General features: G+C 36.9%; 1 protein-coding gene across 1 annotated transcript in view; it reads left to right on the top strand.

The window, feature by feature from the left end:
* Positions 1–3,380: 3,380 nt before the first annotated feature.
* The window catches only part of NDUFS2 (NADH:ubiquinone oxidoreductase core subunit S2), a gene marked incomplete in the record, with an annotated part of 194,137 nt that continues 183,814 nt past the window's right edge, over positions 3,381–13,703 (top strand). The window contains 6 exon segments of the mRNA XM_053704481.1: positions 3,381–3,538; positions 7,325–7,428; positions 9,981–10,171; positions 10,458–10,578; positions 12,249–12,361; positions 12,493–12,567. Of these exon segments, the coding sequence (XP_053560456.1) occupies positions 3,453–3,538; positions 7,325–7,428; positions 9,981–10,171; positions 10,458–10,578; positions 12,249–12,361; positions 12,493–12,567 (690 nt within the window).

Here is a 13,703-nt window from a genome sequence, read left to right as displayed (position 1 = left end):
AACCTGGGTTGTCCTTGCTGATTGGAGGAAAAAATCATCCACCAATAAAAAAATGCAGTCCAGAGTTCTGAACCAAAAAAAAAAAGCTTAGATGCCTTCTTTTTCAAATAAAGATAGAAAAAGAACAAAGACAAATTAATAATAGGAGTAAATTAGAAAGTTGCTTAAAATTGCATGCTCTATCTGAATCACGAAAATAACAAATTTGGGTTCAGTGTCCCTTTAATGCATAGAAAAATTTTGTAAGAGGCTATGAAGAAAGTGTTCCTTTATGCTCATATTAGTACCCAACTTTTTAAAGTTCACAAGCATGTTTGAACACATCTTCCTAATTTTCTGCTTTATGGTTACCCAAGAAGTTCTTGACAACTAAGACATAACTGCAGCACGCAGAAGCTTCAACATCATTCATACATCTTGTGAAATTTGAAACGTTGATGGGTTTAGAAATTTGAGAACCATCAAAGATTCCTGCATTTAGTTTTTCAAAACTTAGTCCAAGGAACAATCTACAAATGTATTTGAAGCAATTGCCATCTCTGTCCAAGGTCTTTACAAATTGCTTCATTAGTCCAAGTTTGATATGGCGTAGTGGGAGAATGTTTTTTTCTCTTCTCTGACAATCAAAGGGTCGTTAATGATGTTCGCTGCACCTACAGTCATGTGTTCCCTTGAAGGGCATGTAACCTTTGTCCAATGAGCTTGCTATGCCCTACTATCCCACAGGCAGATGTGACAAGGGTACTTTGTGTATTCACTTTGCTGTCCAAGCAAGAAGTTCACTATCTTTAGATCAGGGGTGCCCAATAGGAAGATTGTGAAGGCGCTGCTGGTAGATTGCGGCCAACGTGATCAAAATGATGTGGTCAAGTTACACGCCCTCAACCCTGGGGTGTGAGTAGAGTATGGTTGCTAAGGATACCGCGGCGCAAAGTAAAGGGGTTCAGTGGCAGCAATTTCAATGCAGTGTTTTGTAACATGGTACAAGGAGTAGCTCCTGTGAACCCGAATTGAAGTCAGCGCTACTTTTGTCGTCAGGATTAATCTGTTGTATCTTTATGCTTTTGCACATCCATGTGTTGCTATAAAATTATGCAAACTTAAAGGGATATTTTTTTCATGATTCATATATAGAACAGGCAATTTTAAACAACTTTCTAATTTACTCCTATTATCATTTTTTCTTCATTCTCTTGGTATCTTTATTTGAAAAAGCAGGAATGTAAGCTTAGGAGCCGGCCCATTTTTAGTGGGTAGATCTCGTTGAGCTGGTCATTTGAAAAGTAGATCCCAACACAGAAAAAGTGTGGGCACCCCTGCTTTAGATCAACACAAAAAGATCACTGGTGCTCATGATAGCAAGAGAGCTTCTGTAAGACCATTTTGATATTTTCATATTCTTCTTCAAAGGGACATGAAACCCAACATTTTTCATTCATGGTTCAGATAGAAAATACAATTTTTAACAATATTCTAATTTACTTCTATGATCTAATTTGCTTCATTCTTTAGGTATTCTTTGTTGAATAAATAAAAATGCACGGGGGTGAGCCAATCACGAGGCATCTATGTGCAGCCACCAAATCAGCAGCTACTGAGCCTATTTAGATAAGCTTTTCAACAAAGGATGTCAAAGAATGAAGCAAATTAGATAATAGGAGTAAATTAGAACGTTGTTTAAAATTGCATGTGCTTTCTAAATCATGAAATAACAAGATTGGGTTTTATGAAATATACCAAAATGGGCCTAGAACAATAACTTGGGTTGTCTACTAAAATGTATATATATATATACACTGTATATAAAATTTGATAGGTAAATAAAAAAAACAAGGCTCTATTTCTTCACAGCTATACTGTCAATGATCTAGTGTACACATTTATTTCATTATATTTATATTACCTCCTAGCCATTTAGGACAATTACATGATTATTCCATATAACCGGATACAATGTTGCAACATAAAAACATTACTCTGTTGCCAAATTACGGCAGATAATAACAGACTTAAAGGGACAGTATACTCTCATTTTCATATAACTGCATGTAATAGACACTACTATAAAGAATAAGATGCACAGATACTGATATAAAAATCCAGTATAAAACTGTTTAAAAACTTACTTAGAAGCTCTCAGTTTAGCTCTGTTGAAAAAGGTAGCTGGAAAGCCCACTGCAAGTGGCAAATAAGACACTCCCCCCTCCCCATTCTTTTGCATATGAAAAGACCCTTTACACAAACAGGAGCAAGCTGGAGTAGGTAGCTGACGGTATTCTCATAAAACTTTGGGGCTTGGTTAGGAGTCTGAAAATCAGAGCAATGTTATTTAAAAATAAGCAAAACTATACATTTAAAAAAAAAACTTTATGTGCTATATAAATAGATCATCTACAAAACATTTATGCAAAGAAAAAAATAAGTGGATAACGTCCCTTTAATTAAAGTGACAGTAAAGTAAAAATTAATCTTTCATGATTCAGATAGAGCATGCAATTTTAAACAACTTTCCAATATATCAAATTTGCTTTGTTCTTTTGGTATCTTTTATTGAAAAGTAAGTGTTTTAAATGTGGAGTAAGTAGATGTTCTGATCAACAAGGGGTAAATATGACTGCATATGTGTTATGAAGCGGCCCTAAACCCCTTGATTTCCCTAAATTCAGGGCAGCCAAAGGGTTAATCATAGTTTTGTGCATTTTACACACATAAACATAGGTAAATGTAACTATATTTAGCATATTGAAGTCCAATATACCTTACGCCAGCTATAACACATTTAAAGGGCCATTAAACACTTTGAGATGGTAAAATGATATATATATATATATAAAACTCTACAATATAGTTTCATGATTTATTTTGTCCCATTTCCCTCTAATTCCATTCTGAAATTGTGAGCATTTCAGTTCCTGTTAATGGAAGTGCAAAACACTGTTATATTCCACACTGCCATTGGCTGCACATTCTACTAGAATGCTTCTAGTGACCTATTTATTAACTGTCCCTAATTGGCTACTGCAGAGAAAATAACCTAAGTTACAACATGGCAGCTCCCATTGTTTCAAAATTGTACACTTATTTTGTTAAAATTTAAACAACTAATGAAGCTTTAAAATTAAATCTAGTTGATTTAGACTATTCTTTAAATGAATTATTGTATTTAGCATCGATTTAGTGTTTAATGTCACTTTAATTTATAGTGCGTTCAAACCCTCATGTGTTTATTTCACCACATTTTCCGTATCTGAATCTAACCTTGTGCAGAGTTCGTACCCAAATTAAAGATGTCTTTTAAAGCTCTTAAATACAAAGTGACTACAGGAAATACGTCATTGCCCATTTCCAATAGTCAAGATGTCCGCTAATTTCACCGCACTATCTAAGTAAGCGAAGCAGATTAGACGTACCGGAAGTTCCCAGCTGTCAGTTTGTCTGCCCTGTCTGTGAAGATGGCGGCGCTCAGAGCATTAGGGAGACTGCGGGCACCTTCAGGTCTCTTGTCCGGCAGCTGGCTGAGGTTGCCCCAGCCCGTCAGGTGAGAGCAGCTGGTACTCTAGTACGCGTGTAATGGTTTTATAAAGAGAATGATTGACCCGCAGACCAGAGTGTGAAGTGCAAGAGACGTGACGTCTGGAATTAAAAAAATGGTTATGGTGCAAGGCTTACAGTGAAGTAGTAAATATTGTTCAATACTTTATGATACATCTCCAAATTCTTAAAATGTCCATGTTTGCCCAGGCTAGGTTTACATCTTATAGGTGATGTTTTAGTGATCATATCGCTCAAGTGACAGACCTAGTTTTTGCAAGTTACATAAGTTTGAAAACCCATTCTCTTATTGCATTTTAACATATACTAAAATAGCTTGTACAATAACATTTCTATAACCTGTAATGTGTCTGTTGCAATTATAATCCAAGAAAAATCTTAAAAAGGATTTAACTATATCAGAGAAAACTTATTATTGCATGACTACCTCACTATTATTATTGATTCCTATACTGGTATAATTCTTTCAAATCCTGGGAGGCATGACAGCTCAGATTCTAAATACACTAAAATATAAAATGACAACCTAGCTCCCAATAATTATTGGACTGGCCCACAGTATTGTGAGTAATTCCTAAATTTCAAACAAATTTGGCAACACCTGGCATAGTGTTTTTATAGACAGCCTGGTGAGGGTTATAGTCAGTCAAGAGCAATTCTTTTTTTGAACACTACTTGTAACAACCCCTAATCAAGTTGGATGGATTATGTAGGGATTTGAAAGCAAAAAAAATATTTTATGATTCAGATAGAGCATGCAGTTTTAAGCAACTTTCTAATTTACTCCTGTTGTCCATTTTTCTTTGTTCTCTTGCTATCTTTATTTGAAAAAGCAGAACTGTAAGCTTAGGAGGCAGACCATTTATGGTTCAGTATCCTGGGTAGCACTTGCTGATTGGTGTTTACATTTATTGGGTTTCATATCCCTTTAAATGCAGAATGTCTCCCAAGTGTCAAATGTTACTTGAGTACAGTGTTCAACATTATCTAAAGCGCATCTGATGCTGGCTGGCTGGCCTGTCCCAAAGGTCAGTTCACCCTTCATTAGGTCATATGATCAATTCAGGTCTCTGAAGAAGTAATATATCTTGCTGCGGTGAACTCAAATGTGTAATATATAAATTATTTATTATATTGGCAGTGTGTACACTAGGGCTTGGCGATATGGGGGGGAATCGCAATCGTGATTTTCACGTCAGCACCCCCTGTAACCCCCATAAGCCCCCCTTTGTAACCTACATAAGCCCCATCAGCTCCCACTGTAACCCCACACACCCTGTAACCCCCATAAGCCCCCCTCTGTAACCTGCATAAGTCCCATCAGCTCCCACTGTAACCCCCCAATAAGCACCCTCTTCAACATCATAAGCACCGCCGCCTGTAACCACCATCAGCCCCGTACCCAAATAAGTCCCAGCGCACCCCCCTCCCTGTAACCCGCATCAGCCACAGCGCACCCCCCTCCCTGTAACCCGCATCAGCCACAGTGCAACCCCCTCCCTGTAACCCGCATCAGCCACAGCGCTTTCCCAGGTAAGTCGGCCCCCTCCCTGTAACCCGCATCAGCCACAGCGCTTTCCCAGGTAAGTCGGCCCCCCTCCCTGTAACCCGCATCAGCCACAGCGCTCCCAGGTAAGTCGGCCCCCCTCCCTGTAACCCGCATCAGCCACAGCGCTCCCCGGGAAGTCGGCCCCACTCCCTGTAACCTGCATCAGCCACAGCGCTCCCCGGTAAGCCTGCCCCCCTCCCTGTAACCCGCCTCAGCCACAGTGCTCCCCGGTAAGTCGGCCCCCCTCCCTGTAACCCGCATCAGCCACAGCGCTCTCCGGTAAGTCGGCCCCCCTCCCTGTAACCCGCATCAGCCACAGCGCACCTCCCTCCCTGTAACCCACATCAGCCACAGCGCTTCCTGTTAAGTCGGCTCAATGTCGCAAGGCGGGCACGGCAAGTCGGCGGCCCTCCTGTACTTCATAGGTGACGTCAAATGGGGCGGGGCTAAAAATTGCATACTCTCACGGTTTTAAAACCGCAGCGATTAATCGTGCAGCCCTAGTGTACACAAGACTTTATCCCTAAAAAGGCAATTTGTGATTTTTAAAAGCGCCTTAGCTGTGTGTTATATAATGTTTTTCAAATGTCACCTTTTAGAAAGTTTTTTTTTTTCCACTTGTGCTAATTTATTCAGATGCACAGTGCTTGATTGTTACAAAAAAATATCATCATATAATTGCTCTCCTAATCCATTTCTGCTGTGTACCTTCTCCTCATTTAAAGAAACGGTAAAGGACATAACCTTTCTTTTATTATTCAGATAGAGCGCGCAACTTTCCCATTTACTTCTATTATCAGATTTGCATTGTTATCTGTGTATCCATTGTTGCAGAAGTGCACTATTGGGAGCAAGCTGCTAATTGGTGGTTGCTCATTTATGCCCCTTGTCATTGGCTTACATGATGTGATCAACTAGCTCCCAGTAGTGCATTGCTGCTCTTTCAACAAATGATACCAAGAAAATTAAGCACATTTGATAATAAAAGTAGATTAGAAACCTGTTTAAAATTGCATGCTTTAATTCAATCATGAAAGAAAAAAATTGAGTTTCATGCCCTTTAAATATTGTTTATCAATGAATGATTAATAATTAGATCACAGTACCTATGCTAGAAATTCCCTTCAAAGGTGGTAAATCCTGTGTCATGTCAACATCCCATTATCATGACACTGCTCTTAGCTTTAGAGACTCTGCAAATCTTGCTGCTTGCAATTTACTCCTATTATTAATTTTTCTTTGTTCTCTTGGTATCTTTATTAGAGAAAGCTGGAATGTAAGCTTAAAAGCCAGCCCATTTTTGGTTCAGCACCCTAGATGGCTCTTTCTGATTGGTGTCTAAATGTAGCCAGCAATCAGCAAGCGCTACCCAGGTGCTGGACCAAAAATGTTCCGGCTCCTAAGCTTACATTACCTGCTCTGTCTGAATCATGAAAGAAAAATGTTGTTTCAAATCCATTTAACATTTTTTTTTCAGTTTCCCAAATTATTGCTTTAAGATCATAGGCAGACTTCATCATACAATGCTCTGATGGACAGTGTACTGTCTGTAAAACAATTTTTTCCATAATGCGTTTCCAGCTGCAGAGTATCAAATCTGAGAAATTGCATCTTTAGGTTTACTTTTTGTATATAAAAAATGCTGTTTTTGTTCTTTGAAACCATAACCCATCAAAATGTGTTGAGCTTGCAATGAAATCAGATCTCCTTATTTTATCACTTTCTGTACACATACGTTTAAACAATTGAAAATGAACATTTTATTACTTATCTCTCCTAGCTCCCACTGGGAGTGCAATTTCTTCCGCTGGTTATGTTTACACTGCTTTTCTGTGGCCAATACTTAAGTATAGAAACTTTCAGTATAGATAGGGAATGCCACAGGCAAAATCATATATTTCAATGCTGATATAAATGCAAAGGACACATTCTAAGCAATTTAATACACTCCAGCAGGCAAAATGGATCATTGTAAGCAAATTAAAGAAGAGAGACTTAAGTACACTATTCCTTTAGTATATGCATTTTTGGTTTTGGCAGTCGCAACCAATACGTTAAAATAACTTTCTTCATTATATGTCTTGCTTTTAATATGTATAGAATACTTTTCACAAATGTTGTTGTTGTTGTTGTTTCAATGTTTTTACACCAATTTTAAAAAGTGTTAATTCTGTCTGAATGTTTTTAGTAAAATAGTTATATATTTTGTTTTTTGACCTACAGAGGAAAGCAATGGCAGCCAGATGTAGAATGGGCAGAACAGTATGCAGGGGCTGTAATGTATCCCAGCAGCATTACAGAGAAGTGGGTCCCTGCCCCCTGGAATGGTGAGTTGGATAGTCACTTCCTTCATGGCTGAATGTTCTGTGTATTTACAGATTTCTCTTAAGCAAAGTCAAAAAAGGGATCTTATTCATGGATAAATGGCTACACTGGTCTGTACAGAAAGAAGCAAACTGTGTTATAAATGTATCACAACAAGTGACCACAGTGTAGACAAATTTGACTTGAGTTTAAAGATACTAAACTCACATTTTTTCCTTTGATTCACATAGAGCATGCAATTTTAAGCAACTTATTAATTACCTTCTATTATCAATTTTCTTCGTTCTCTTGCTATCTTTATTTGAAAAAGCAGACATGTAAGGTTAAGAGCCGGCCCATTTTTGGTTCAGAACCTGGGTAGCGCTTGCTGATTGGTGGCTAAGTGTAGCAACTAATCAGCAAGTGCTACCCTGGTTCTGAACCAAAAATGGTCCGGCTCTTAACCTTACATTTCTGCTTTTTCAAATAAAGATAGCAAGAGAACGAAGAAAATTGATAATAGGATTAAATTAGAAAGTTCCTTAAAATTGCATGCTCTATCTCAGGGGTGGGCAAGAAGTAGATCGAAGTCTACCAGTGAATTTTGAGGTGACCGCCTGTAAGATTTCAAAAGTCTGCATAGTAAGAGAAAGATTTCTCTCACATCTATGGCGGCGAGGCTCTTAACTCAGAATCTAGAATTCTAGATATAATCTACATTCTGAGTGAGGAGCCTTGCCACCATAGATGTGTGAGATTGTTCTCTTATGCAGACTTTTAAAATTGGCTATGACGGCGATATGGGCACTGTACTTCAGCATGCGCGACGTGGCTGTAGCTGAACTCGCTGCCCCAGCTTTATTTACCGGACCTGCCCCCTAATCAACCTGACATGGCTTCCAGCCAATAAAATTACTTTGTAGTATGAGTCTCGAGCCGTCTTGATTGTGAGACTACTTATCATACGCAGGCGCGGTACACAGATAAGGTTGCTTGACGGTCCCAGCATGACGTAATGAGAGAGCTCTCGCAGTATCTAAAGACAGTGCGGCTGTATTTCTTAAAGAGCGCAACTGATTTTTTAAAGCTATTGTATTTGTTTAAAAAATACCATTTTCAGCCAGCAGGTCCTATTTGTGGCAAAAGTACCATTTTCAGCCAGCAGGTCCTATTCATGGCAAAAATACTGTTTGTGTTTTTTCAATAAACTGGTGGTGTTTTTTTTGTTTTTTTTAGTTAGGTGACCACGTCACTTGGAATAAAATTAGAGGTAGCCCTTGCCTTACAAATGTCTGCCCACCCCTGCTCTATCTAAAGCCATTAAAGAAAAAATGTGGGTTTAGTATCCCTTTAAGCACGGAAGTAAAGTAACCTATGCTTGTAGTAAGCTGATAATCTATCCCAGCCTGCCCCAAGGCAGAACATACTATGATCTGAGATGTCTTTGCAGAAAATGCAGCATGTCTGCAGAAAGAACATAACACATGCAAGAACTTTTAGCACTTTAAAGAGAACTGTCTAATGTGGAGCAGCACTACACAGTTAAACAGAGCTGTGCTCTGGCTGCACTGTGTAAGTTTTCCTTATCACAGTGCATCCAGAGCAAACTGCTGTTTGAAGTGAACAGTCTAATATGCATCAGTGCATTTATTGTTGACTTGCTCTAAGAGATTTATCCAAACCTGCCCCCTAGCCTTTCCCAGTCTGCAAAGCTGTTTGTTCTAAATGTAAGACGTCTGTATGAGCATTGAATCTTTTTTATTACTACATTTCTATGTTAGACCAAGAGAAAAGGAAACAAATGTATTCAAGAGACATTTTACAATTTCTTTTTTTGTATGCAGCTAATTTGCAATGCAATTTTCAACTACTGCATTATATTATAAATTGTTAAAAAAATGCTTTATTCTTTAGTTAACCAATGCATTGCAATTGAACTGGTGCCTTAGTGTAACTGCCTAACTTAAAATTTAATTTTATTTAAAAATGACCTGCAGAAAAATTTTCACTAAAAAAATCTCATTGCAGAAAGTGAAGAAAAGTTCTGCCTCTGGGCCAGCCTGTAGCCTAAACAAATTACTTTTTAAAGTGCCATAAAACAGGTTGAGATCTGTGCATATCCTAAAAGGGCTAATTAAGTAAAAAATAGTTTGCACAAAAAAATTGTTTAAAAATTGTTGGCAAGTATTTTTAAAATAATTTTCAAAAATAAGCAAAAATACTTTAAAAAGCCATGCTGTCTGGAGCACTGTGCTCCAACCCCCTATCAGTGTTTAGACACAGGCATTGTATTTCAACTGAGTTCACAGCTGCTAGGCATGCTTCAGCAGATAATCCCTATGCATTTTTGTATTCTACCAAAAGCAACAATAGATATAGATACAGCCATAGAAGGAAATGTGTGGGGGAGTTAGAGCTTTACAATTTTAGAAACTAAAAAGAAAGGGTTAATGGCAAGGCACTGCAGTATAACGTTGCAGGTAAGTAATTAAAGTACATATTATATTTTGTCTCTATCCCAACTTGTTTTATGTCCCTTTTTAATTTGATTTTTTTCTTTTCTTGTTCTGAACAGACAAGGACCCGCCAGCAGAGAAAGAGGTCTCCAACCTGACTATAAATTTTGGTCCTCAGCATCCAGCCGCTCATGGAGTGCTGCGCCTCGTCTTGGAGCTCAGTGGAGAGTCTGTAAAACGTTGTGATCCTCACATTGGACTTCTTCATCGGGGCACTGAGAAACTTATTGAGTACAAGACCTACCTCCAGGTACACATGATGATTTACTGTAAAAGAATCAGTTGAAGTAGAAGCCCCTCAGATTCATTGATGAAATGAAACAAATGCTTATAAACATTTAGGTTTGCATATGTTAATTAGTATAATGGTATAGCAGGCAGCCTATTTATTTCTGTTTTATGAACATTGTTTTTTTTTTTTGTTTTTTTTTTCGATGGATGTGCTAGAGACCATATTTTCCACAGAGCATTAGAATGTGTTTTATAATTGTTGAGCTTCTAGCTGCTTTTTTCTCATTTTAACTGTCTTCCCCAAGGCATTACCTTATTTTGACCGTTTGGACTATGTCTCAATGATGTGCAATGAGCAAGCATATTCCTTGGCTGTGGAAAAGCTCCTTAATATCCATCCTCCCCTTAGAGCTCAGTGGATTAGAGGTAATATCTTATAATATTAAAATTGAACATATTATACAGCTTTGACTTACTTTATTTACATACATATTGATATTCTCTCTCTTTTTTTAACCTCTAAAAGCTATTTAAATTGAAAAAAATATATACCCTTACCTGTTTTTGACTCTACAGAGATTACCACCTTTTAGGTTCTCCTATTGCTAGTGACTTCATCTGAGATTGGTGCTAGGGTTGTGTAAAATATGCCCGTTTTTGTAAAGATTTTTATTTATTTATTATATTTCTGAGTTGCTTAAAAGACCAGTAAATACAGTACATTTGCATAATTAACAAAAAAACATTGTCTGAACTTCAAATAAGTAGTAGATTTTTTTTCTGATAAATTGCAGTTATATCTATTCCAACTGCATCATGTGACAGCTATCAGGCAAGTGTGTGTGTGTGTTCTGTGAATTTTTGCACATGCTCGGTAGGTAAGTGTAGAGAGAAAGTGTAGATATAAAAAGACTGCACATTTAGTTAAAGGACCAGTCAACACAGTAGATTTGCATAATCAACAAATGCAGGATAACAAGACAATGCAATAACACTTATTCTGAACTTCAAATAAGTAGTAGATTTATTTTTCTGACAATTATAAAAGTTATGTCTATTTCCACTCCCCCTGTACCATGTGACAGCCATCAGCCAATCACAAATGCATACATGTACCATGTGACAGCCATTCACTAATGCATACACACTTATTCTTGCACATGCCCAGTAGGAGCTGGTGACTCAAAGTTTAAATATAAAAAGACTGTGCACATTTAATTAATGGAAGTAAATTGGAAAGTTGTTTTAAATGGCATGCTCTATCTGAATGATGAAAGTTTAATTTTGATTGAGTGTCCCTTTAATGGAAGTCTAATTAGACACTTGTTTAAAATAGTTGCTCTATCTCAATCATAAAAGTTTAATTTTGACTTGAGTGTCCCTTTAAAGGACCAGTAAATACAGTAGTTTTACATAATCAACAAATGTGTGAAAAAAAAAGACAATGCAATAGCGCTTAGTCTGAACTTCAAATGAGTAGTAGATTTAAAAAAAAAAAAAAAAATTTCAAAGTTATGTCTATTTTCACTCCCCCTGCATCATGTAAAAGCCGTCAGCCAATCACAGATGCATATACATATATTCTGTGAATTCCTGCACATTCTCAGTAGGAGCTGGCATCTCAAAGTGTAAATATAAAAAGACTGTGCACATTCTACTTATGGAAGTACATTTGGAAAGTTGTTTAAAATTGCATGCTATATCTGAATCATAAAAGTTTAATTTTGACTTGAGTGTCCCTTTTTTAAAACTGTTATGGTAGGCAATAACTTTATGACCCTTTAAGAAACATTGCTACAGGCAACAAGCTGTGTAGACTCTAGAAAAGTTGTATTTGTTGTTTTGGTTTATTATTCATATACCCTATAGTAACCATTTCCTACTGTTCCCTGTTTTTTGCATGTTACTTTCTACCTATAAACAGCATTTTAATTTATTATCAAATCCGTAATTTTGTTTTCAGATCTGCTTTATCTTATTGGATATATCATAACCCATTTCTGTGAACTGTGATTTCCAATGATCATCGTGATTTGCTTGTTTTTTCTGAGAACCTGCTTCAGTGTCCATGTTAATGACCTACTTATTCTTCCTAGTACTTTTTGGAGAACTTACTCGAATTCTTAATCACATTATGGCCGTGACTACTCATGCCCTTGATATTGGAGCCATGACCCCCTTTTTCTGGATGTTCGAGGAAAGAGAAAAGGTTTGTGGTGACCAGTGGGTTTAATTTAAATGGGCACTGCACTTAAACATTTTTCAACACCCATATTTTCCTGAAATTGCAAAAAAAAAAATGTAACTAATACACATGACGTATCTGTTTTTTGCTTTCAGATGTTTGAGTTTTATGAGCGGGTCTCCGGTGCAAGAATGCATGCTGCTTATGTCCGCCCCGGAGGTGTCCATCAGGTAAACTTAGGCATGTGACATATCTTTGGTTTAAAAATACAAATAAAAAACAGCAACAAATAAAACATACCAAAGTATTTTTGCAGAGCTTTTTTAATTATGTGTGTGCAGTGTCCCTGTAAACTGATTTATGTATACATTAGAGGTCAAAAGACTTGCTGGTTATTATTTTCATACAATAGCTGTAATTTTTCTTTTCAGCATGTGCACTGATCTTTTTTTGGAATGTTTTTTGGATTCCTAAATAATTATAGAGAACCGGTGAAACACAAGGCCTTAGATTAATTTTAAACCCTTTTTTTAAATGAATGATCAAAAATGTGGTTTTCCTTTATTAAAAATAAGTATCTTTTTATATAAATACCCATCAGTTAGTGGTAAAGGTAACTTAATTATTGGATTTGTTTTAATTAAATATTGGCGTTAGGCAGGGGTGACCCCTCTTACCAACTTTGTTATGACAATAGAAATTCTAGCTGCTAAAGTTTGTACTAAGAAAGACATTAGAGGGAATGCATTAGGTGTTACTTCTTATAAATCTACTCTTTTCTCAGACAATGTCCTATGCTTTTTATCTAAACTAACTTTCTCTGTGCTTTGCTCAAATAACTATCTGGTTTGGTTAATCTAGATAAATCCAAAATATTTCATTTAGTTGGTTAAGGAGATGCAGGAATTTTAGTCCATCTCCCCCTTTTTGATACAATCAACTAAATTAAATTTATTTGTGTATTTGAATCTCAAAAAAAAAAATGCTTGAAGCCCAATTGTGAAAAAAATCATAAAAAAATATACAAGCTGATTTCTCTAGTTGGCAGTCTAGATTATATTTATCATGGCTGTTGAACTCTACTAAATATATATTAAGGGTTAGATTTATCAAGGGCTACGAGAATTCTCCTTAGTATTCTCTTCTGAGATCTCTGCAGTCCGCCTTTGGAGAGGTGCGCCCAAATGTATTAATTTGCGCTGTTTGGAAGGCGATCTGGGCGGATTATGACTAATTTCTCCACTTAAAAAAAACACAGTTCTCCCGATTTATCATTTCAAACCCCGTGTTTTCTTTACATAGTTGTTTTTTTTTTTTTGCCCTCTTCAAGTAATCTATTACATTTGTGTTTTATATGGGACAACTT

Source organism: Bombina bombina, chromosome 1 (assembly GCF_027579735.1).
Source record: "Bombina bombina isolate aBomBom1 chromosome 1, aBomBom1.pri, whole genome shotgun sequence".
In the NCBI taxonomy this organism is placed as follows: domain Eukaryota; kingdom Metazoa; phylum Chordata; class Amphibia; order Anura; family Bombinatoridae; genus Bombina; species Bombina bombina.
This window is presented reverse-complemented; position numbering and strand designations above follow the sequence as displayed.